The sequence below is a fragment of the Cyprinus carpio genome, chromosome B5 (genome assembly GCF_018340385.1).
Source record: "Cyprinus carpio isolate SPL01 chromosome B5, ASM1834038v1, whole genome shotgun sequence".
NCBI classification, from domain to species: Eukaryota; Metazoa; Chordata; class Actinopteri; order Cypriniformes; family Cyprinidae; genus Cyprinus; species Cyprinus carpio.
The window spans coordinates 35,412,952-35,439,043 of NC_056601.1; the positions used below are offsets into that span (position 1 = coordinate 35,412,952).

Consider the following 26,092-nt stretch of genomic DNA (forward strand, 5'->3'; position numbering starts at 1 on the left):
TTTTCAAATGTTTTCTTAAAAACATTTAATATATTAAAAAACATTTTAAACATCACATTTTTCTATTTCTATTTTTTTTTCCACACACACACACACGTGTATATATATATATATATATGACAATAATATTTTAAGCATGTTCTTAAGAACATTCATATATATATATATATATATGACAATTTTTGCTTCTCAAATTATTCTATGAATTTCACATTCTTGAATATTTTAAGCATGTTCTTAAGAACATTCAAGTTCTCAAATATTTTTTAAATACATCTTTTCAGTTCTTAAATATTTTCTTAAAAGCCACTTTTTAAGCTCTCAGATTTTTCTTTGACTCTTAAATGTTTTTCTAAGTACATTTAAGTTCTTAAATACTGTAACATCTTTTAAGTCCTGAAGTATTTTTTAAAAAACTTTTTTAATCAAGTTCTCAAACATTTTCTTAAGAACATTTAATTAATAAAAAATATTTATCAAACAAAAAAATAAAAATTTACAAATTTAAGATAATTGTTATATAAAATTTTAACCTCTCAGGAAAAAATGTATTGTGAATACAAAATAGTTCTCAAGTCATGAAATAAAACTGTAGAATGTTGAGAGAATATTGTTTTATGATTAGTGAACCTGGTTCTGAATTTATTTTAATTTCATCTTTAAATCGAATGCACGTCTGAAATGATCAAACGAACGCTGCAATAATGTTTCCATCTCCCTTCGTTTTATTCTGCAAGTATAACAATTATTTATAGTGTGGAAAACTGTGAATTATTGCCAAGACTGAAGAAAACATTTCCTGTATATTTACAGTGAGAGTTTGGGTTACACAGAGAGTTTATATGAAATACTGTAGAAATCTGCAAGAAAAGGTTTTCCTGACGTGATTTACCTGATGAGGAGCTACATTATTCTGAAGACATGCCCCGAGAGAAAGCCTCGTGTCCTTTCCCTCGAACACGAACGCATGCAACAGAAAAGTCCGTCTGAGCCCATGCCAGAACCCAAGAAGAAGACAAAGACACACACACTCGCACAACATCCATCATGAAAATAAAAATGATAAAAGCGGACTGAGTGTCAAACCTCGTGGCACATTCATGAGACCGAAATACAAAAAAAGCTTCAGGTGCGTAAAAACAGACTGGTCTGTTCACAGTGGGGCGATCGGGAGCACAAATCATCTTAAACGTGTCGAGTTAAAATCCCTGACCTGGTGCTCCTCCTGGGTTTCTATGTGAGGAGTCTATCTGACTCGTCGTCCTGAAGTGGGAGTAAAGAGCTGTTTGTGTAATATGTGAGCGAACACAAGGTAAAGAACGGAGATAAAGACGCAGTGGACGGTTCGTCCTGATCCGAGCGTATCAAACAAGTCCGGCTGGTCCGAGCGAGCCTCACTTCTTGGCCTGTTTGGTGACCACGTTCCTGGGCGGAGTCACTGGACGACTGGAGTTTGGCTTCTTCTTCTCTGCCGGCTTCAAAATCTGCAGATTAAACAAAAACAAACTAGTGAATGAATCAAACAACATGGGCATCACAGCTCCTGCTTCTGGTCAGCGTTGTCTAGTTTCTATATTAATTAATATTAATATTAATTAGATGTCTGTTTAAGGGAAAGTACAGTACATGTCTAAGGTCCTGTAAGCATCTTTTTTTTTTTATCCTTTTTAATGTACTTTTAAACATCACCTTTTATCATTTGTTTTAAAATCGTTTAAAGTGTATTAAATTCAATTTTAAAACTTTGTTGGTTTTCTAATTTTCATTTGCTGTCCCTGAGAAAGTTTGATGGCAGTAACAGAAAAGCACAAAACTGTATTTTCAGTTCAAATGGTTATTAAAAATATTAATTAATTATATATAATAAAAAAAATCACCAAACAAATGACTAAAAACTAAATATTCCATGAAGTCTCACAAATAATGTGATCTTAATATGATAAAAGAAAAATCTGCCATCACCTTTCGACATTAGTTTTAAAATACTCTATTAAATTAATTTTAAAACTACTTTGTATTTATGTGTTTATTTATCAGGGACAATAAATATTTGTAAAACAAAATGACCAAACAAATTACTAAAATCTATATATTCCACGCAGTCTCAAATAAAAACTGAATACATAAAAAAATATATATTTAAAAAAAATAGCAAAATGTTGTGGTCACTGCATTTTAAATTGCCTTTTTGCCCTCAACATTTGTCATTTGTTTTAAAATATTGTATTAAATAAACTTTTAAAACTACTCTGTATTTATTTATCAGAGACAATACATTTTTGTAAAACATTATGGTGCAAATTTGCCAGATTTAGCCAAATAGTTTCCCCCCAAAAAAAGGTAAAAACTCACTTAAAATGACTATTTCAACACCAAAAAAGTGTTAATTATTTTTACACATAAAAACAATTCAATAAACATATCCCTACAAACAAAATATTCCATGTAGTCTCACATCAGTGTGATTTCATAAAAGCAGTAAAATGATGTTTAAATGTGTTTTGGATGAGGTGTATGGCAGCTAGCTGGACACACAAGGTTAGAATCAGAGCTGAAACCTCTGGAGCGTCTGGACTGTACTGTACCTGGAAGGAGCACATCAGGGTCTCGTCGACGCTCATCATGGCTCCGGCGTTGTCAAACTCTCCGCAGTAGTTCGGTGCAGAGAACAGAGTCACCAGCTGCCGCTTGGCGAAGAACTCGTATCCGTCCTCCACCACCTGCAGCACACAGGAAGAGGAAGTTCAGGAGACGCTCGGGATCTGTAGGACACTCACTGTCCAGAGTTCACACAGAAATCAGATATTTTCTTCTTGCCATTTTATAAAAACAGTCTTTCTAAAAAATTACTCACAATACATCATAAACACAGTCAGTTACATATGACTACAAAAAGACAAAAACCGCCAGTCTTTGATGACATCAGTAATAATCAAAGAGCAATAATGATGAGAAAAAGAGAAAAATCTCTGATCCTGATACTGTAATAAAATTAAATAAAACTAAAAAAAAAAAAAATATTTCAACCTAGTTGTATTTTAATTTAATCTAACCTAATGTACTAAAACCTACAAAAATAAAACTAAATAAAAATTAATAAAAACAATAGACATTTATTTTTTTAAAAACTACTTAAAAGAAAAAATACCAAAACCAAACTGAAATTAAAATCAAAATTGAAAATATAAAAATACAACTTACTCAAAATATAAAATAACAACTACAATAAAATCCCAGTGACACTAAAATAACACTCAAAGTCAATCATTCTTAACATACGATTGTTGAGATTTATTAATTAATAAATATTAAAATATATATATAATAATATAAATAACTGAATATAAAATGCACACAATATATTTGAAATTTGAATGATTTCTTAAGACAAATCTACAGTTAAAACAAAATTAGGAAACAATTATTAACTGATTAATTGATAAGATAACATTTTTGAGTTGTATAATGACTCCCAGAATCAGACTTTTTAGCTAATTATTTGTAAGCTATTAATGAAAAAAGTTAAGTATTTTCTTTTAGACATTTCCAAGTTAAAAAAAAAAAAAAAAAAAAGGCAAAATGATGTACTAACCGAACTGGACCAGCAGAAAGAAAATCACATTGTTGTGTTCATAAGAACGCAATGTTCAAAAAAAAATTATTGCTTTAATTGTTGGGACAATTTCACCTCATCACCATTCATACTGATGAGACTAACACACCATCTAGTGGACGAACCTGTAACTGAATCTGAACACGCTTGGAGCAGATGAAGTGAAATAATCTCATGACTGTATCCTTATCAAGACCAGAGAAAACACTTCAGCATCATAACAGATCCACCAGCTCCAGAGTCTGAGAGGAAGACGTCACTCAAACCTTTCTCCATGAGATATGAGAGACCGCTTCAGATCATTTACACACGAGAACAACAATAAAATACAGAGTTCAAGTTCAAGTTCAAGTCTGCTTTATTGTCAATTTCCACATGTACAGTACATACATACAGAGAATCGAAATTGCGTTACTCTCAGACTCCGGTGATACAGATAAACATTAACATTAAAGCCTAAAAAAAAATAATAGATCAAATATAAAATGTAGATACAATTATCCAAAAGGGAATTATAAAGAAAAAAAAAAAAAAAAAATACTAAAAAAAAAGAAACATGTAATAGAAATAAAAGTTAAAAAATAAAGTTAAATAAAGCAGCGCAAGGTAAAATGACAGATATAGTGCAAATCAATGAAGTGAACAAACAGTGCAGTTAAAAGATTTTTATTGCAAAAAAAACGTCAATTAATAATATCTTAAGTCTGATTAAAGTGACAAGTGACAAGTGACCAAGAGCAGTTATTAACTGACTGATGAGGTAGTTCCATGCCGAATGAGGTAGTGAGCGGTGAGTGAGCAGACCAATGCTGCACAAGTGACTCGTGCATGTCATCATATAATTAGTGTGGGGGGGGGGGGGTTCATAGTTCAGTGGATGCATGGGGAAGAAGAGGGGAGGGGGGGCAGGTTAGGGAGGGAGTTCAGCTTCCTGACAGCCTGGTGGATGAAGCTGTCCTTCAGTCTGCTGGTCCTGGCCTGGAGACTCCGCAGTCTCCTCCCTGATGGTAGCAGACTGAAGAAGCTGTGTGACGGGTGGGTGGAATCACCTGTGATGCAGAGGGATTTGCGGGTCAGACAGGTTCCATAAATGTCCTGGAGGGAGGGTTTTAGAGAGACACAATGATCTTCTCAGCTGCTTCTCACTATGCGTGTAGAGTCTTCGGCAGGACGCGTTGCAGGCGCCTACCACACAGTGATGCAGCTGGTCAGAATGCTCTCGATGGTGCCTCTGTAGAAGGTGTACATGATGGGGGGTGGGGCTCGGGCTCTCCCTGTTTGCGGAAGGAAGTAGAGACGCTGTTGAGATTTCTTGGCAGTGCTGCAGTGTTGTCGGTCCAGGAGAGGTCCTCTGTGATGTGCACACCCAGGAACTTGGTGCTGCTCACTCTCTCCACAGTCGCACCGTTGATGGGTCAGAGGAACATGCTGAGTGTGTGTGCTCTCCTGAAGTCTACAACAATCTCCTTCGTCTCTCCACATTCAGAGAGAGATTGTTGTCACGCACCACCCGGCCAGGCGGCTCACCTCGCTCCTGTAGTTTGTCTCATCTCTGTTGCTAATGAGACCCCACCACAGTCGTGTCATCTGCAAAACTTAATGAAGAGGTTGGAGCTGTGTGACGGTGTGCAGTTCATGTGTCAGCAGGGTGTGAAGAGGAGGGGGACTCAGCACACATTGGGGGGCCCCCAGTGTTCAGTTGTGATGGTGCTGGATGGTGTTGCTGCCGACCCGTACTGCCTGAGGTCTTCCAGTCAGAAAGTGCCACAGCCAGTTGCCACAGCGAAGTGTTGAGCCCCAGCTGACTCAGCTTGTAGATGAAGCTGTTGAGGGAGGATTGTGTTGAATGCTGAACTGAAGTCTATGAACAGCATTCTGAATAAGAGTCCTTTTTTTCCAGATGGGTGAGTGCTGAGTGGACGGCAGGGGGATGGCATCACGGTCGAACGGTTGGACCGATATGCAAAACTGGAATGGGTCCAGGGAGGGGGGGGGAGGACAGACTTGATGTGGTGCATGACTAGCCGTCAAAGCACTTCATGAGGATGGGGGTAAGTGCAACAGGACGGTAGTCATTGAATAAAAATGTAAAATACTCCTTCTAAACATTCATTATAGCAATGTCCTTGCATGTAAGGCTATTTGGATGCCAATAGGGTTCCTCTGGTGAAATCTCCTGTGAAGACATCAGTGAGTTCTGCTGCACAGTCTTTCAGTACACGCACCCGGGATGTTGTCAGGACCCGGAGCTTTGCGGGCATTGATCCTGCTGAAGGATCTCCTCACACTGTCTGGGGTCAGAGTCATCACCTGGTCGCCGGGAGGAGGTGGAGTCTTCTGTGCAGTGGTGCTGTTTTGTTGCTCAAAGCGAGCGAAGAAGGTGTTCAGCTCGTTCAGCAGAGAGATGTTGTTGTCACAGGTCCGTGGTGGGGGCTTGTAGTCCGTAATGGTCTGTATTCCCTGCCACAGGCTCCTAGTGTCTCTGCTGTTACTGAATTGGTGAGCTATCCTCCTGGAGTGCTGTCTCTTAGCCTCTCTGATGCCGCGGGACAGGTTGGCCCTAGCTGTTCTCAGGCCCACCTCATCTCCAGCTCTGAAGACAGCATTCCGTGTCTTCAGGAGTCTGTAGACCTCCCCCGTCATCCATGGCTTCTGGTTGGCCCGGACAGTGATAGTTTTTGTGATCGTTACATCATCAATACACTTATTGATGTAGGACAGTAACAGTCTCTGAGTACTCCTGGAGGTCAGTGGGGTTATTGCATGTGGCAGCCTGTTTAAACATGTCCCAGTCAGTTGTGTTGAAGCAGTCCTGAAGAATCTCTGATGATCCTTCTGGCCACACTTTAATCTGTTTGTAAACTGGTTTGGTGACTTTAATGAGTGGTCTGTATGCAGGCATTAGCATAACAGTGATGTGATCTGAGGCTCCGAGGTGGGGGAGGGGGAGGGCTTTGTAAGCTCCTCTCTGTGTGGTGTAAAACAAAGTCCAAAAAATGTTATTACCTCGTGTTGGAAAGTTGATGTGCTGGTGTATTTTTGGAAACCACACTCTTAAGGTCAGCATGGTTGAAATCCCCAGCTATGATGAGAAAAGCATCCGGGTGTGCTGTCTGCTGCGTCACTGATGTGTTGGTACAGTTCATTAAGTGCGTCGTTCCTGTTGCTGATGTTGTTGTTCGGGGGAATGTACACTGAAATGAGCAGTATAGCAGTATATTCCCTCGGCAGATAGAACGGCCGGCACTTAATAATCATAAAACTCCACCAGGGTTGAGCAGTGTTTGCTGATCACAACAGTATCGCGGCACCACGCGTCATTGATGTAAACACAAAGCCCGCCGCCACGGGTTTTTCCTCCCGCGACGAGAGCTCTGTCCGCTCGATAGCACGTCAGCTGGTCGAGCTGAATAGCGCCATCTGGAACGCTGTTGCTGAGCCATGTTTCCGTGAACACAAAAACACAACAGTCTCTTACAGTCCTCTCAGTTGAGCGTAGAAAACGAATGTAGTCCAGTTTATTGTCCAACGAGCGTACGTTAGCCAGTACGATGGTGGGGACAGATGGCTTGTGTGGGTTAGCCGTTAGCCTAGCCCGGATACCTCCGCGCTTACCCCTCTTCTGCTTCCTCTCACGCCGCTTGTGGCGCCTCCGCTGCGGGCGAGATGCAGTAGTGGGGGTCGATGATGGTGAAGGCCTCCGTAGCAGATCGAGATCCCGCAGCTGTTCCGCTTGCGCGGAGTTTAACTGTAAAAAATGCGGTTCTGCCGACATCGAGCAGAAACTCGCGGACTGTATTTGCGCTTACAGACAGGTAGACCGTGACGACAACGTGCAAAAAACACTGCGACTCACAAGACAAAAAACACGAAAACACCGTTCAAAATACACAGAAAAAAAACTCCTAATTTGCCCCAGAATCACACATCTACATTATGAGCAGAGCAATTCCTAATTAGCTTCAGAATCACAGTTTGACAGTTTTGAGTCAAGTGTCTCATAATGTTCTCACACTGATGTCAGAGCGATTCAGTCATTTTAACAGAAATCATCTCATCTTGTGATTTGAGTTCATCAAGTTTTAAATAAGAACAAAAAATGATCAAAAGATATAAAACATACAATAATAAATATACAGCAAACAATATAATAAAGATTGCAATGATACTACTGTACAGTAAAAGAAATAATCAATTACTCAAAGCTGCAGTCCGTAACTTTTTTTTGTTTAAAAATGATCCGAAATCAATATTTGAGCAAGTACATAACCAGCCAGTGTTCGAAACTATCTCCTTACTTTAGCCAGATTCACAACGGTTATCTAATAATAATGTTTTCTAATCTTTAAACCTCTTAAGTGTAAGTGTCAATGCATTTAAGAAAAATAAAACATTTAAATAACCATTTTTGCTACCCTTTAGCTGTACATTAGGTTCAAAATGCATTTTGCTGCAATTATAATATAAAATAACAATTCACCTTCCCATAAGTCTAAATGCATTTAGGAAAAATGGCATTTAAATGATCATTTTGCTACACTTTCTGCCTGGACATGTTAAACATTTGGGTAATATATTTTCATTGTAATTCTGCAACTTATAAACCATTATAAAATATGTTTTTAATTTACATATTTAAACTAGTGAAGGAAAAAGCAAATGTAAATTATATAACTGAATTTATTTTGCACTAAACGTTGCACATATATATGGGAAAATGTCAATTTAAATAAAGAAATGTACTGCCATTTTGTAAATGTTGCTGCCCATATGCTTCCATACGTAGAGGGCTGACTTTCAAAACTTAACCTCAGCGCTTTTCACTTAATTTTGACCAAAACGAGAAGAAAGAATCCTTCCTGAATTACTGGGGTGCTTTTGTTGGGAAGTGCATCTGCATAGAAAATAAAGAAAAAAATACTTTTTGACTTTTTGGAGCATGAACCATCCTTTCAGGGGTTGAACGATTTGGGAAATTTGCAACAACAGACCAATAACTTGTGAGAAGCAGCAGCAGTTGTCCAGAAGTGAGATCCTCTCAGAAAACGCACAAATAAAGATCATTTTAGACGTTTAATTACTATTTGGAGCATTGGGATCGCTAGAAGAGGGCTTAAGGAACTCATTTTTGTGAAAACCTCAAATTCGACCGAAACGGACATATTTTGCCTGTAGCTCAAAATTAGACCGTGTGCATTCATTCAACACTCATATTGTTCAGCACTACTGAAGACTCACCTGGTGAGCCCTGCAGATCAGATCCAGGTCGTGTTTGTGAAGGAACTTGGCCACCACTTCCGCTCCGAAGGTGAAGGACACGCCTCTGTCGTTCTCGCCCCATCCCAGCACGTCCTTGTCTGGGTCGGACCACAGCAGGTCACACAGGAGGCCCTGGTCCGGGACATCTGTGGGTCTCATGATCCTTCTGATCTGCTCCATGGACTGCAGATCAGGAGACAAACCTGAGGAACAACAGAAACCGCTCGAGATTCACATTCCTAGTTTCTTGAGAAAAGCGAGGCCTTAACACATCATCTGTTCAGGGTTCACACGTGACACACTATGCGCCTGGGACTCAGCACTCAGAAACGTGGAGGATGATGTCAGTGCAAATCATGAAGTGATGAAGTAAGATGATTTACACACACTAAACATTTCAACAACGCATCCTGTGGTGTAAGAACTGCGCTGAGAGGAGAGTGAACACTAAAGCAGATGTCTACATGCGTCATGCATCTGAAGACCTTCCTGCTGCTTCATCAGAGAAAGATCGTCTATGAAAGAAGACTGTGTGACTTCGAAGCCATGCTTCTCTTTGGACCGCGTGCTGTGGAGAGCTAAACAATCAGAGCTCAGGGTGCCGCCCAAAGAGCTGCTATGACCAATCAGAATTTGTTTTTGTTTTTTTCACGATTATCGTTTTCATGATCAATCATTGCTGTCACGGCCGAGTACTCCATCGCTGTTTTACATTTCTTTGTTTGTATTTTATTAAAGGCTGAATTAAACTGATCCAAAGTGACAGTAAAGACATTTGTAATAGATTTCTATTTTTTTTTATATTTATTGCTCTTCTGAACTTTCTATTCATCTGTGAATCCTGAAAAAATAAAATGCGTCACAGTTTCCACAAAAATATTGTGCAGCACAACTGTGTTCAACACTGATAATAATCAGAAATGTTTCTTGAGCAGCAAATCATCATATTAGAATGATTTCTGAAGATCATGTGACACTGAAGATCTGGAGTAATGATGCTGAAAATACAGCTGCGCATCACAGAAATAAATTACAGTTTAACAGATACTCACATAGAAAAGATCTTTTTAAAAAAAAAAAAAAAATAACACAACACAACAATACAATATCACATCACAAAATAAACATTTCGCAGAAGTAACTTCTTTCAAAAAAAATAAAAATTTATAAAAATGTACCGTCCCTTAACTTTTGACCTGTAGTGTATATTTAATTGAAAATATTTTTAAGTATATTTTTAAAAATATATTAAACTAAACATTCTGCAACCGTCCATTTATGTAGTAAACTAATATAAGAACATATTAAACTAAATGTCCAGCAACTGTGTTTATAAAACTAACCCGTCACATGTACAAAAACATTTGAAGAGTTCATTTGCAAAAACAGATAACTCCATTTTTAACATGTTTTTCATTGTGCATTCCAATTAATCTCAATCAAACTTCAGTGGCTTTTTTTTTATAAAACACACACACAAAAAATCATAATAACAATAAAAAACATGATTTTTGAAAATTAGTAGAGTTAACGGTTTTTGCAAATAAACTCTTCATTTACAAACGGATCTGAGATTTAACTTGGACTCTAAGTCTAGAGGTTTTCTGCTCCACACTCACCTCCATGACAGCAGAAGATCTTCTCATCCACGATGGCAGCTATGGGCAGACAGTTGAAACAGTCTGTGAACGTCTTCCAGAGCTTGATGTTGTAGCGTCTCCTGCCTACACACAAACAACAGCTTAATATAAACAACATAAAATGTAAATGAATAAAAAGAGCAATATAAATAAATAAAAACTGATACAAAAAACAACACACACCCCTACAAAACAAAACACGAATCCAACAACTCTAAAACACATTAATTCAACACCGAAAAAACATTCATTCTACACTGAATAGGAGTCACAGAGTTCTGCTTAAAGTGCATGTTTGGCTCTTATTAGAGTTTAAAACAGTGTTAAATGCGGTGGAATCTGGTCATGCATTTGCTTCTGTGCTTGTGGCAGATTATGTTAATTTGAACATCTGTGAAGGGCTAGTGTTCCAGCAGCAATATACAGCCAAACAATCTGATAAAAAAAAAAAAAAAAAAAAAAAAAGGTCTGTTGACATTATTACCAAATGACCTCAAAAGCAATTCTTTAATCTGGTTCTGCTAATACAAAAAGCAATAATATTTAAATTGTGTGTTTGTGTGCATTTATACATCAGGTAGGGCACTATGAAATACATTTAATTCATAATCAAAAACATTTCCCCCAAAATTCCTAATTTTTTGGTTTAATTAAATTAGTTTTTATGTCAATTTTGTTTTAATTTTACTAATCAAACACATAAGTAATAACTAAGTTTTGGAAGTCCATGTTATTTTAGTAGCACTGAAATATGATCATAATTTATATTAATGTTTTGACTCTGTTTTTATTTGTACATTTTATGTTTTCATTTTAATTTTAGTTAAAGTTTTAGTAATTTTGCTGCATTTTTGGTGTTTATTAGTTCTTGTTTTTTTATGTATATGTAGTTTTCATTCATTTTATTTCAAGTAACAAAAACTGTTTTATGGTTTAAGTTTTTACTAACGATAATAATCCAGACTGAAGTCGTGAAATACACAATTTAATAACAATTTAATGATTAATATTTTTAAAACCCAATGAAATCCATTTTATTTTTTCCCAAACTCTGTTCTATCTTCCTCAAATTCTTTAAAGGTTTAATTAAACTGCAACAATCAAAAACCAAGTCTAACCGATTAAAATCATAAAACTACAACAATTTAATAATTCATTAAAATGTTTGCAATTTTTTTTCTGTGTTTAGTTAATTGTTCAGTTTTATGCATTTATGATTTAATAGAAATGTGACCATGGACCACAAAACCAATCATAAAGGTCAATTTTGGGGAAAGCTGAATAAATCATCTCTCCATTGATGTGTGGTTTGTTAGGAGGACAATATTTGTCTGAGATACAACTATTTGAAAATCTGGAATCTGAGGGTGCAAAAAAAATTTTATATTGAGAAAATCATCTTTAAAGTTGTTCAAATGAAGTTCTTAGCAATGCATATCACTAATCAAAAATTAAGTTTTGATATATTCACGTTAAGAAATTCACTAAATATATTCATGGAACACGATCTTTACTTAATATCCTAATATATTTTTGGTATAAAAGAAAAATCGATAATTTTCCCCCATAACAATATTTTTTTTGGCTATTGCTATAAATATACCCCAGCGACTTAAGACTAGTTTTGTGCTCTAGGGTCACAATTCAATTCATACAAAAAATGGTGATAATCAAAAAAGGCTAAAACATTAACAATTCATCTTTTAAAAAGTAATCCAAAAAAAAAAAAAAAAAAAAAAAAATGCTGCACAACAGAGGTTTATTGGTAAAAGCCTGGCACAGATCACAGTACAGTATCCAGTGGACACTCACACTCATCGTAGAAGCCGTAGATGCGGTTGATGGAGGCACACTCGTGGTTTCCCCTCAACAGGAAGAAGTTCTCCGGGTATTTGATCTTGTAGGCCAGCAGGAGACAGATGGTCTCCAAAGATTGCTTCCCTCGGTCCACATAGTCTCCCAGGAACAGGTAGTTGCTCTCCGGGGGGTATCCTCCGTACTCGAAGAGTCTGAGCAGGTCGTAGTACTGTCCGTGGATATCGCCTGCGGAGAGGACAGCGTCTCATTCGCTGACTATTTCAACAACATGAGCGGCTAAACAAACTCTGAAAGACATCTGACAGTAGTAGAGATTCTGCGTTTCAGTGTTTAACTATGTTTGTGTTCCTCACCGCAGATCTTCAGCGGCGCTTCCAGCTCCAGGAGGATGGGCTGGCTGAGGAAGATCTCGCGGGATTTCAGACACAATCCACGGATCTCGTTCTCCTGCAGCTGAACATTCTTGCCGGGCTTCGAGCCTCTCACTGCAAACACACACGCAAACCTACAGATAACTAAAGCACTAGATCAGCTCTTCCACCTTCGCCATGGGAAAATACATAATAGCAAGCAATAAACTATTATAGTTCCCATTTTATATTTTGTTATATATTTTGAATTTATGCTTAGATTTTTATTTTAGTTATAGTTTTATTCATTTTGTTATACATTAGGTTTATAATTTTTTATTACCTTTTTTTAAATGTACATAATTTTTATTCCATTCTATTTTAGTTTTACTTTCATTTATTTTGGTGCTTAAGCTTAAACAAAAATGCCAAATGTCTGAAACAAGTTTTTTTTTTTTTTTTTTTTTTTTTAAACCATTCATTTTTTTTTTTACTTTTATTTCAACAAAAAAAAAAAAAAAAAATTTTTTCCAAATTATTTTTTACATAATGAAACATACACCATAAAATGTATACACCATTAAATACATCATTGAAAATTTGAAAACAATTTAATAAAATGTTTACAATAATAGGGCCCTATGAAATTTTATTGTTAATCCCCCCCACCTCCCAGAAATTCTGTTAGTTAGTTTAGTTGATACAAACTAAATATTGATACTTTATTTATTTATTTATTTTGATGTAATCAAATGAAGACACAAAACATTTAGATAAGCCTACAGTTCTGCCTACAACTGTAAGATAAAACAAAGATGTACACAATTTATCAAAATTATCTGGTTAGTTGAGACAACAGAGTTGCGAATCCAGACCCCGCAGTAATTCATCCAAAATCTTACAGGGCTCCAGACTAACTTTTTTCACTAGGAGCACAGTGGCCCCCAACTGAAAATTTTAGGGGCACAACCAGAAAATTTAGGGGGCGCACACCGTAAATCAACATGCTAACAAAATCTACTAATTTCCACTGTATTACTAATAAATACTTTAATAATAGATGCAGAAATTACAATGTGCTGTTTCAAATTCAGTGTCACATTTTATTCTGCACTTCTGAAGATGCAACAACAAGGTAAAACTGACAGCACCATCGCTGTCATGACAGTACAAATAGTTAACAAAATACCATACATTCAGAATAAAAAAAAGTGCAAGTCTTCCCCTTCAGAGTATCCGCAATTACTCCAACGAATTGTGCGCATCCTGTATCGTTGTTGTATGTTTCGTTAAGTTTTAAGCCATTCTTCCTTTGAAGGTCGAGCTGGCTTTTGTATTTGGTGAAGAGTAGTTAGTTCTTCTTTAGCAACGAAGTAGGCCGTGTTAAACTTCAACATCATCTCTGCCTCATCTGCGCTCTGATTTACAGTCATTTGTCTTCTAAAAGCAACCTGCAGTGGCGTTGCTTTTTGATTTATAAACATGTCACGGCATACTCAACTCTTTAGGCTGAGATTGTGTTTAATCAATGTATTGTGTTTAAACTGCGGAGCGCCTATACTATCGACAAACTTTCTGTTTCCCGCAGTTCTGGGGTAGCTGCTGCATTATTCGCAGTTCATATAGTTCGACTGCTTATCGTACCTCTGCCAGCTGGTGAGTGCGGGCTTTTTTCGCCACACCAACCTCTGACTGCATCATCATCCGACGGTGACACTGTAGACTCTGGCACTGGTACACTAGCCGCAGGTCGGAAGAACGAATCAATAGTTTGCTTGATCATAGCTCAGACGCACGCACATATCAGGTTGTGATGATATTTGTCTCCGTTTCCTTCCCACAGATGTTTACGCGCGCTCGATTATTTCTAGGCCCCTCCCCCTCCACAAATTTTAGCCACTTACAGTGGCCATTCCCTATTCTTCTCACATGCATTGGCCGCCTCACAGACAGGTATCACTCAATGAGACGAGAGTGTGTGCTCGCATCTCATGAGTATGTGAGTGCGTGTGCGCTCGCGTCTCATTGATTATTTCATTGCTCATTTCATTGATCATTGACGTGCCCCTTCCACGTTTAATGTATAAAAAAAATACGGAGGGTGGGGGAGGCCAAATTTACTGGTCGCACATGTGCGACTGGATGTAAAATTCAGTCGCACACTCTCAAATTTTGGTCGCAAAATGCGACCATTTGGTCGCAGTCTGGAGCCCTGTGTTATTATCTGGTTAGTTGAGCAACAGAGTTGTGAATCCAGACCCTGCAGCAATTCTGGCGAACGCAGGGAAAACTGTGGCATTATGCAGATAAAAGTGTATTTCTAATGGCCTTTCTGTGATCCGTCAGCACAGGGAAGGGAAGTAGGTTAGGTTTGTCTTCCTGTCTGCAGACGTGCCCTATTTGCAGAGGATCAAAGTGACCTACTGGATTCATCCCAAATGTGCAAAGCATCATCTCCTGAAAGCACACGGATCATCCCACAGTCCCATTTCTCCCCGCTTGCAATGTTTGCAGGTTTCACACTGATTGTGTTTTTATTGCGCTGGAACTCCAGGGAACAGTCAAAGGCTGGCCTGTGCACCACAACGGCCCGTTACGGTCCAGCGTTTCTATTTTTACCCTGTGTTTGGAGCAACTGCACACAGTTCTGCAGCTCTGGACTGAAGCTTGTTTTGCTGGTTACTGTACACGTACCGTACACAGTATTTCACTGGATTAACAAAAAACAAAAATCTAAAATTTCCATTTACCAACCAACTAAAAAATAAAAAAAACACAAATATACATACATATACACAGATACAAAAACAAAAAAAAAACATAATTACCAGGATGTACGATTGTGGTGATTTACATACAGGAGGGTTTCCCCAAACTAGGATTCACCAGATATTGAAAAGTTAAAATTAGATGAAAATTAAATCATGAAATTAAAACAATGAAAAATAAATCACTTTCTAAAAATGTAAAATATCTAATACAAATGAATTACATGTAAAAATAAGACAATACTATTATATAAATTATTTAATGTGAATATTAAAAACTTTAAAATAAAAACAACAAAAATAAAACAAAAAGATTTTAAAATATGATGAGCGACATATTTATTATGGATATTATTAATAATAATTGTCTAAAGTAATAAATAACTTAAAATAACAATAAAAACACTTTCTAAATATTATATATATATATAAAAATAATATTATATTACTTAATATGAATATTAATAATAAAAAAACAAAAAAATATTAAATTATATTATTTTATATAAATCTATTAATATGAATACTATAAAACAATTAAGTAACAACAAAATACTTCTAAAAAAAGTATATTGTATATATAAATTGTATATAAAAAATAAAAATAATATATAATATTAATTAGTAATAATTCTGAAATAAAAACATAAAACAAATAATAAAATTAAATACATAGAGGTCTAAAAGTGGAATGAATGAGTGATTTACACCAAATGGGTTTCCACTGGCTTTCTGCATAATGTCATGTCAACAAATTCTAACAGAGTAAAGCGCGAGAGGAAGGATCGGCTGACACGCTCCACGCACCAGGGCTGTGAGACTCATAACAGCAGCCACAACAACAAGCAAAGGGCTCTTTTAACGAGCGCTCAGTGACGCTATTCAACGAGATGATGTCAAGTTACTTCATCACCACTAGCTGAACCTTTCTTAAAGGAATCATTCATCCAGTAATAAACCTGCCATCATTTACTCAGCCAAGAGTTGAACGCAACAAAGAGTCAAGACGTCAAAAACCTCTTTAAATACTGATGGGTGTGACTAAGTTTCGGATTCAGGTAGATATAAAATAAGATGTTTTCTTTAGTACTTTAAACCGTCTTTTGGTTTTGAGTATATTGCCGTCAGCTTAGTTAAGATCCTGTTCGATTTTGTGACTGTTCTGAAATGCTAAATTATATAATCTGCTACTTATGTAACAAAAAACTAATTGTTCTCTTAAAAAGCTTCCCAGACACTGGCGCACAGATCTGCCACATCACGAGGTTTCAGACTGTGACTGTGCTAGTATGCATACTATGAGTCAGTGCTCCTCAAAGCTGGACTCTCCTCCTGCGCCGCTTGATCCGAAAAACACTTCTGAATGATTAAAACACGTGCGGCAAAGCTTTGAGTTTGGAGCGTTCGGAGCCAAAAGATGACGCAAGCACAAGTTGAATGACTTTGGCGAGCATGTGTCAGCTGTGCGGGTGAAGTCACTGCCACGTCATTCAGCATCTGAAACTCCCTGGAACGAGACACACATTCCTAACTACATACTGTACGAACACTACGCTGAACAACAGCTGGATAGTGTGGAAAAGCATCTTCATGTTTCTTCTTGTGCAGCGAAAGATTTCAGAGTCTTCATTTACTTTACTATGCTTCAATTACTCAGAGCTTCTTCATTGTGTTTTACACGAAATACATGACTATACTTGAAGTACTCACAGAGCGCTACTTCCAACTAAATGAGTCATTAGTAAAATATTACAGTCTGTAATGACCCTGGGGTATATTTGTAGCAATAGACAACAATACATTGTATGGGTCAAAATTATACATTTCTCTTTTATGACAAAAATCATTAGGATGTTAAGATAAGATCATGTTCCATGAAGATATTTAGTAAATTTCCTACTGTAAATATATCAAAACTTAATTATTGATTAGTAATATGCATTGCTAAGAACTTCATTTGAACAACTTTAAAGATGATTTTCTCAATATTTAGATTTTTTAGCTCCCTCAGATTCCAGATTTTCAAATAGTTGTATCTCAGACAAATATTGTCCTCCTAACAAACCACACATCAATGGAGAGATTATTTATTCAGCTTTCAGATGATGTATAAATCTCAATTTCAAAAAACTGACCATTATGACTTATGTGCTCCAGGGTCACATTCGGTTTATGTATCATTAAGCTAGTAATTACAATAACACGCCATGATCACCTTTCCAGTTAATAAAAAAGCCAATAATCAAGTGTGAATCCTCAAACCATTTCATCTTTTAGTCACTGACCATATTTCAGGTTAATTACAAAATTCAGTTTAGGAAACATCCACTAGGGAAATTTTTTAAATAAGAGATTTCGATTCGAGACGGATACTTGTGTACTGCTGTGAGTTTACTTCTAAATTTTGGGTGGATGTTTTTAATTGGTTTTCAGTGAAAATGAATAATACGCATGCCTCAGTTTCAGAAGATGTGCAGTTTTTAAAGAATATTTTGAATGCACAGTTTTCTGAGCTTGTGAATATGGTCATTTTCCTGGGTAAATGTCATATTCTGGTATTGTGACGCATTTGTTCTTCTTTTGTAGGTCGTTTTGGATAAAAACTAAACACATAAATGCATTAACATTCACACAAGTAAATGGATAATCCACAAGGACGCTCATCACCTGTTGTCTCTCACATCAAAATCCAGACAAATATTTGTTCAGAGCTGTTTAAACACTGCTTGATCTGTGCAGATTTCCCTCCTGATTCACACCAGAACACTTTTTCACTGGAGGAAGTGTTATTATGGATTATAGACTCAGAGTTTAGTTAAAAATGTCTTAAAGCTGGATGTGTTTCATCTTTGTCTTCTCCAGATGTTATCTGATGGACTAGAGTGCTGTGGATTACTTGTGGATTATTGTGATGTTTTAATCAGCTGTTTGGACTCTCATTCTGATGGCACCCATTCACTGCAATGGGACCACTGGTGAGCAAATGCTACATTTCTCCAAATCTGATGAACGGTGAAGAAACAAACTAATCTACATCTTGGATGGTCTGTGGAGTAGCACCATTAACGGGAGCAGACTGCCTCATTTCATGAATGCGAGAAGGACTCGGTCTCCAGGACTGATATTCTCCACCCATGAACTACGAGGCAGGTCCTGGCACCACTTTGGGCGGCATTAACCCAAGAGAGGTTATGTAACGGGAGCAGACTGCCAAGGGAACAGCCGTACTAATGCGAGGCGAGCAGATATAGGTGCAGTCCTCACACCCTGGGCCTGGTTTCTAGGCTGTACAGCAATAAACATGCAGGTGGTGCAACTAGCTCCATGTAAACTCTGACGAGGTGGAAAAAACAGGGAGGGGTTTCTAAGAAACACAGTTAGCTTTATAGAGTATCGTGAGAGCAGCCCACATGAAAAAATATGTCTGGCTCGAACACAAATTCAAATGCAAAACAAAAATAGCCAAAAAATAGAGCAAAATTTTCAATTTTGCACAGTGGGACGCGAGTCTGCATCAGGACATTTTTCAGAATCCATTGCTTTCCCTTTCACTTCTACACTATCATGACATATTACAGGCATAAAGCCTTTATCATAAGACACACAACAGTATAAAAAATCAATACATTAAAAAAAAACTGACCATTATGACTTATGTGCTCCAGGGTCACATTCGGTTTATGTAATCATTAAGCTAGTAATTACAATAACACGCCATGATCACCTTTCCAGTTAATAAAAAAGCCAATAATCAAGTGTGAATCCTCAAACCATTTCATCTTTTAGTCACTGACCATATTTCAGGTTAATTACAAAATCAGTTTAGGAAAACATCCACTAGGGAAATTTTTTAAATAAGAGATTTCGATTCGAGACGGATACTTGTGTACTGCTGTGAGTTTACTTCTAAATTTTGGGTGGATGTTTTTAATTGGTTTTCAGTGAAAATGAATAATACGCATGCCTCAGTTTTAGAAGATTATTTTGAATGCACAGTTTTCTGAGCTTGTGAATATGGTCATTTTCCTGGGCAAATGGCATATTCTGGTATTGTACCGCATTTGTTCTTTTGTAGGTCGTTTTGGAAAAAAACTAAATGCATAAATGCATAAACATTCACACAAGTAAATGGATAATCCATAAGGATGCTCATCTGCTGTTGTCTCTCACATCAAAATCCAGACACATATTTGTTCAGAGCTGTTTAAACGCTGCTTGATCTGTGCAGATTTCTCTCCTGATTCACACCAGAACACTTTTTCACTGGAGGAAGTGTTATTATGGATTATAGACTCTATGTATTTGAGTTAAAAAAATCTTGTCTTAATGCTGGGTGTGTTTCATCTTTTTGTCTTCTCCAGATGTTATGATGGAACTGAGGACTGGAGTGCTGTGGATTATTGTGATGTTTTAATCAGCTGTTTGGACTCTCATTCTGACGGCACCCCATTCATTGCAAGGGCACCATTGCTGAGACACTGATGCAGTGCTACATTTCTCCAAATACGGTGAAGAAACAAACTAATCTGCATCTTGGATGGTCTGTGGAGTAGCACCATTTCCTTTAAATGTATTCCGCTCTTCATCCTCTACGCTTCATTTCATGAATGTGAAAAGGACTCGGTCTCCAGGACTGATATTCTCCACCCATGAACTACGAGGCAGGTCCTGGCACCACTTTGGGCGGCATTAACCCAAGAGAGGTTATGTAACGGGAGCAGACTGCCAAGGGAACAGCCGTACTAATGCGAGGCGAGCAGATATAGGTGCAGTCCTCACACCCTGGGCCTGGTTTCTAGGCTGTACAGCAATAAACATGCAGGTGGTGCAACTAGCTCCATGTAAACTCTGACGAGGTGGAAAAAACAGGGAGGGGTTTCTAAGAAACACAGTTAGCTTTATAGAGTATCGTGAGAGCAGCCCACATGAAAAAATATGTCTGGCTCGAACACAAATTCAAATGCAAAACAAAAATAGCCAAAAAATAGAGCAAAAATTTCAATTTTGCACAGTGGGACGCGAGTCTGCATCAGGACATTTCCAGAATCCATTGCTTTCCTGTCACTTCTACACTATCCTGACATATTACAGGCATAAAGCCTTTATCATAAGACACACAACAGTTATAAATCAATACATTAAAATGCCTTTAATTAGTGATTTGACCACGAGAACGAACACCACTCTAGTCTAGATGATGAGGCATAAAAAATGAATCACGCCGGTTCTTTTCTAGAAGCATTTCTGAGAACGATTCAAGGTGCGCATGTTCTGTTCTTTAGTGCACATAAATTATGAAAATCCACGTTTACGTGCCAAATGATGACATACCTCTACTTTACAATGTTAAAAACTAATGCAAACACAACACAAAGCATGAAAGCAATATACAAAACCATTCCGATCACTCTTCTATTTCACACAGTATGGAAACAAAAGCAAGTTTCTTTGACAGATTTCAGTGTATATGAATACAGTCTTGTGTTGAAGTCACTAATAAACTCAAAGTGAAAATGGATATTAAGGTTTATTTATGGATAAATAAACAGATACACACAAAACACACCTTGAAGAACTAATTACACCTACACAAGACAAAGCTTCAAGCTGAAAAAATTAAATGCGCAATGCATATAAAAATACTACACAAAACCGGAGCCAGAAGTGAGTTACGTAAATACATTTATCACAAACCAAGAATTGGTATTACACTGTATACAATAAAACAAATGTTTTGCATAATCACGGGGTATTTACTGTAGTTACGGCTTTTATTGCTTTATTATAATGCATGCAACTTGTATAATAAACCTATGAACTTACAACAGAAAATAAAATATTTTGACACACTGTCAGCATTAAAAAACATTAATTGCATATGCATTTAATATTTTTCTTTTTTTTTTCAAAATGAAAACCTGCAACAAGCTGGAAATATTCAGCTGTAATGTAACTTTATTTTATGAACACGTGACTGATAGGTTTGTAATTATCAATACTTCTTAATTCGTCTGAAACTTTTTTTTTTTGTATTTTATACCTCTTTAAAACCTGAATTAGCAACAAAAATTGAGATTACATCACACAAAAATCAAACATTTGCAAGACACATCAACAAATGTAAGAAAACTGTCTCAACGCCTAGTGAGCTGTCTATTCAGAACAACAGTATGTTGACTGAACGTTCTGCACAAGTCACAAATGTTGTCTAGGTAACGTAGAAAACTCACAATATATTTATATATATTTGAAACGCAGCCGTTAATGTCGTTAAGCAGCTAACGTTAAGTTAACGCTCCGCTAACCTTGTTAGCTGAGCTCAACAGCTCTAAATACGACCCAAACAGCCGATTAATCAGTCATATACATGTCTATATGCTACAAAAAAAATAATTTTGAAATGAGTTATTCTATGATAAGGACATTTAGCCGTTTCTTGAGGAGAAACTCACCCTCGAGCAGGCGCTGGATGATGCTGTCTATGTTGAGTTTGTCGATGTCAGCCATGACTAGCCGAATAAAACACAAACAGCGCCGCTCAAGACACACTGGACACGACAAATAAAACTAAAAATTCGATTAAAAATAAACAGATTTGTCACAGGAAACTCTAAGCAAATGATGTGAGATCTCGGCTTGGAGCGGGCCGTCAGATGCGCGCGCTGCGGCGGAGGCACACCGGCTCTGCGGAAGGATACACGCATGCGGCAGTACTGTACTAGTACTCGCTGCTGGAACCCGGCGGGCGGATGAATACAACACAGCTGCACTAATGAGGAAAAATAGGGCGGAGGAAATGGGAGGGAGCGCAGCTGAATTTCGACGCTGAATGCTAATTAGACACTTTTTCAGCTATTTATATGTTAAACATTTATAAAAAATGTTTTTACATGTTCATATTATTTTAATGACAACATCCTCCCTCGGTTCTGATTATAGTAATGCAAAAAGGAATTAGGCTACTTATTTCATTTTGTAAAATATTTAAGTATCATGCATTTAATTTTTGCCGATTTAGATTCTAAAATCGCAGTATTCTTACTGTAATGAAGTACGTTTATATGGCTGAGGGAACATGCTGATAGATGTTCAGCTTCATACTGTATTTCGTCATCTCTTCTTGGAGGAAATGTTTTTTTTTTTCTTAAGATGTTTCACAGCATCCTGATCACATCAGGTTGCACAAAGAACATTGACAGGGTGTGTCTGAATAAACCACATCACATGAAAAACAAAAAAAAAAAAAAAACAACAACTTGTGTCTATTTCTTATTGATCGTATAATTTTCATTTTCATTATAAGTCAACTAACTAATTGCAGATGGATTCAAATACATGTATTTTACCAACAACAACAAAAGAGCTTCTGATTGCATGTTTCTCGGATATATATGTATATATTCAGAGCACTGGCAGTAGAAACAGAACTGTGGTGTCCTCTAGTGTTTGTTGTCTGTCATGTGCAGAGACTTTCTTTTCAGTTCAATCCCTTTTTTATTCATGAATGTGAATTTGAAAATAATTCACTGGATTGCAATTAAAAGAAACTCGACACAATCATACAACAAAACATAAAAATAACCACCTGAAATGTAGAATATCTTTAATACAGCACCATGAAATTTCACCACATTGTTTTTAGATCATTATTTGTGTACATTCTATACATATAGAGGCAGTTTGCATCCATGGATTATAATATAGTGGGTAAAATAGAGCATTCTGGGAGATTATGTTTGTTAAATAGTGCAATATATAATTCAAATACAAATTTCTATGTGTCAGACATCAATTAATAATATTAAATAGTGTTTCTGTAAATAGTCCATATGCTATGTGGATGACACCAGGGTTATTGTTAACTAAAACTAAAACCATGTTTTTTAAAATAAAATAAACACTGCATGTAAAAAAAAAAAAAAAAAAACTTTAACTTGAAGTACAAAAATAAAAATAAAAATTAAGCTTATTTAATCCGTTTAACTTGAAGTACTAAAATAACTAAAACTGAAGTAAAAAAATTAAAACTATAGAGATATTTAAAAAAATCATAAAATAACAAACACAACAAATTAACTAAACAAAATACAAAATAAAAAGGAATTCAAAATATTAAAAAAAACTATCATTGGCTATAAATTATACTAAAATAGCATTGATGAGAACATAATTATGGACAATCCATATTGAAAATGCAAAGTATTATTTAATACTAAACAGGTCTTAAATTATTATTATATTTTGTAAATTATGACACTTAAATGCTGGATGTGATGGAGGATGATGTCACTATCACTTTAATGACAGTAAAAAAGTTTTATGCACATTTTGCAAATACAGCATGTCTCAGCAGTAAAAAAAACACCGCAGTGTGATGAAATCAGTCAGTCAGCAGTCCTTTCTTCAGCTCTTTCTCTTTCATACAGGTGTTCTGGAGCTTCAGAAGCTTTAAAATAGACTGAGAAACAGAGAAACCTGACCCATAATCCTCTGCTGGCCGGCTCCAGTCTGTTACCAACAATACCAGTCCATCCAGACCCTGGATTAACACTACAGCTAACACACAGTGACTAGAAGAGGAGCACTTAAGACACAGGGTTTCTTGAGTTACATGTTTATGTGTGTGTTTAATACAACAGCAAACACCACTAACACAGCTCCCTCATCTCTGGCAGTCATGACCCAAGCAGCGGTGCTGAGAGATGATTAGCATCTGGTCAGATATAGTATGGCAAGCTGTTTTAACATTCAATCTTTAAAACATACTAGTATTTATGCTTCTAGTACTTACTATTTTGTTTAGCTACTAGCATTATGACATGAAGTACAAGTACTTATTCATTAACTACTAGTGCTTATTCTTTATCCACCATAATAAATCTTAACTACTATTAAATATTTAAAAACAAAATTAATAAGCCACAATATACAACAGGTACTAATATATAACAAACAAGTAATCAAAAACTAAAAAGTACTGAGTATCTAATGAACAAGTAAGTACTACTGAATGAGTACTAGTATCTACTGAATAAGTATTGTCTAGTGAATAAGTACTAGTATCTAATAAATAAGTACTAGTGCATATTAAATAGTTACTAGTATCTAATATAAAGTACTAGTATATATTGAAAAGGTACCATTGTCTAATAAATAATTACTAGTGTCTATTTAATAGGTTCTTGTATCTAACAAATGACTGCCAGTATCTAATAAATAGACTAAGTGCCTTTATTTTATTTTTACTTATTATTTCACCTCCTTATAAAATCCAAACCAAAATAACACTTCAATTCATGGGTTTCAGTCACGTGACTTTTTTGTCTCATCCTCCATCAATAAAACCTCGCGTAGCCTCTCCTCAGTGACTGGAAACCAAAATAACACTTCACCAACAACTGAAAACAATGGTATTTAAAAACAAAATAGATACTTTAGGATTAGATCCTTATTTTCTGTCAAGCAAACTGCTGGCTCCACTAAAGTCTAGTTAAAACTTACATCTACCTCATACACAAACCCTCTCTGTACACGCGGGCCAGATCCATCTGCCACACCCGGCCTGGATGCCTGTGTACTCACTTTCAGATTCTGGGCCAAATCAATCAGACAAGATGCGATACCGTAACTTACGGACACTGCCTCATCCAAGCCGGACTCACCAGCCCAGTTTCACTTCTATATCTACTGTACTGTTCATTAATATTTCATTTAAAACTGATAACAATACCTAGACAAAACGTTTACTCTCATTTTAGTTACATAGGTTATAATACATAACATGACTTAACAAATATATAAACATCTCATTATTATGACAGCAATTTTAAAATCCATTAAAGAGCTCGCTTGGTCAAGCTAGCATGAGGAAAATTTATTTACAAACCATGCGATTACATCGAAAAACAGCAGTTATACAATAAGTGGAGTTAAAATATCTAACATTTTGCAAAATTACCCATGTATTTACTAGAATGAATGAGGCATTTATATGTACACTTGGACCGTAACATTTAATAAATAAAGGTTAAAACATTAAAATTGTAAAAGGTGTTTTGAAAAACACATTGGTAAATGGCAATGTGTTTGGAATGAAACATATTGTACTTGGTAAAATAATTTAAATAATTATTACCTAACGGTTACTATGAATAATTTTTAAAGTTAATCAGTGAATACTGTTCTTGGTTGTTGCTCATTGTGCAGCTTGTCTTTCCGCATCTTAGTCCAGTGAGTTCTTTGCTTGGGCACATTCATTTCTTCACCTGTAAAGACCACATAATGCATAAGTATCTGTTACTAAAGATCTAACTGAATGCACAAAACTGAATGAAAGTATACTGTATTAAAGCACATGTTTTTTGAAAGACTATTTACTTATTATTATTTACCCATTTAATTCTAGCACATTAAGTGGCTGTGTCCAGTATGATTGAAATTTAAAGTGTGTATCATCCTAATTAAAGAGATAGTTCACCCAAAAATCATTTACTCCCTTTATGTCGTCTACACGTGACAAACCTGTTGGTTTTGATTACAAGCATTCTTCAAAGTATCTTCTTTTGAGTTCTTCATAAAAATAAAATGTCAGGGTTTTTTTTTTTTTTTTTTTTTTTTTATTAAACCGGGGGAATTGATGTAATA

The 26,092-nt window shown here is 36.3% G+C and overlaps 1 protein-coding gene across 1 annotated transcript; it reads right to left on the bottom strand.

Annotated features, from left to right (window-relative positions):
• Nucleotides 1-702: 702 nt before the first annotated feature.
• ppp1cc (protein phosphatase 1, catalytic subunit, gamma isozyme) lies at nucleotides 703-22,150 on the bottom strand. The gene is made up of 7 exons (XM_042723306.1): nucleotides 21,901-22,150; nucleotides 12,684-12,815; nucleotides 12,325-12,555; nucleotides 10,492-10,596; nucleotides 8,852-9,075; nucleotides 2,586-2,720; nucleotides 703-1,484 (listed from the first exon to the last, which is right to left on the bottom strand). Exons 1-7 carry the CDS (start codon nucleotides 21,953-21,955, stop codon nucleotides 1,395-1,397), a joined length of 972 nt encoding a protein of 323 aa, XP_042579240.1. The 5' UTR covers nucleotides 21,956-22,150; the 3' UTR covers nucleotides 703-1,394.
• Between the last annotated feature and the right edge of the window lie 3,942 nt (nucleotides 22,151-26,092).

Coding starts and splice junctions, on each gene's coding strand:
- ppp1cc (XM_042723306.1), bottom strand. CDS start 21,955: ATGGCTGACATCGACAAACTCAACATAGACAGCATCATCCAGCGCCTG. Junction 12,816..21,900: donor CATCCAGCGCCTGCTCGAGG/GTGAGTTTCTCC, acceptor GTGTGTTTGCAG/TGAGAGGCTCGAAGCCCGGC. Junction 10,597..12,324: donor CTACGGCTTCTACGATGAGT/GTGAGTGTCCAC, acceptor GTTTGTGTGTAG/GCAGGAGACGCTACAACATC.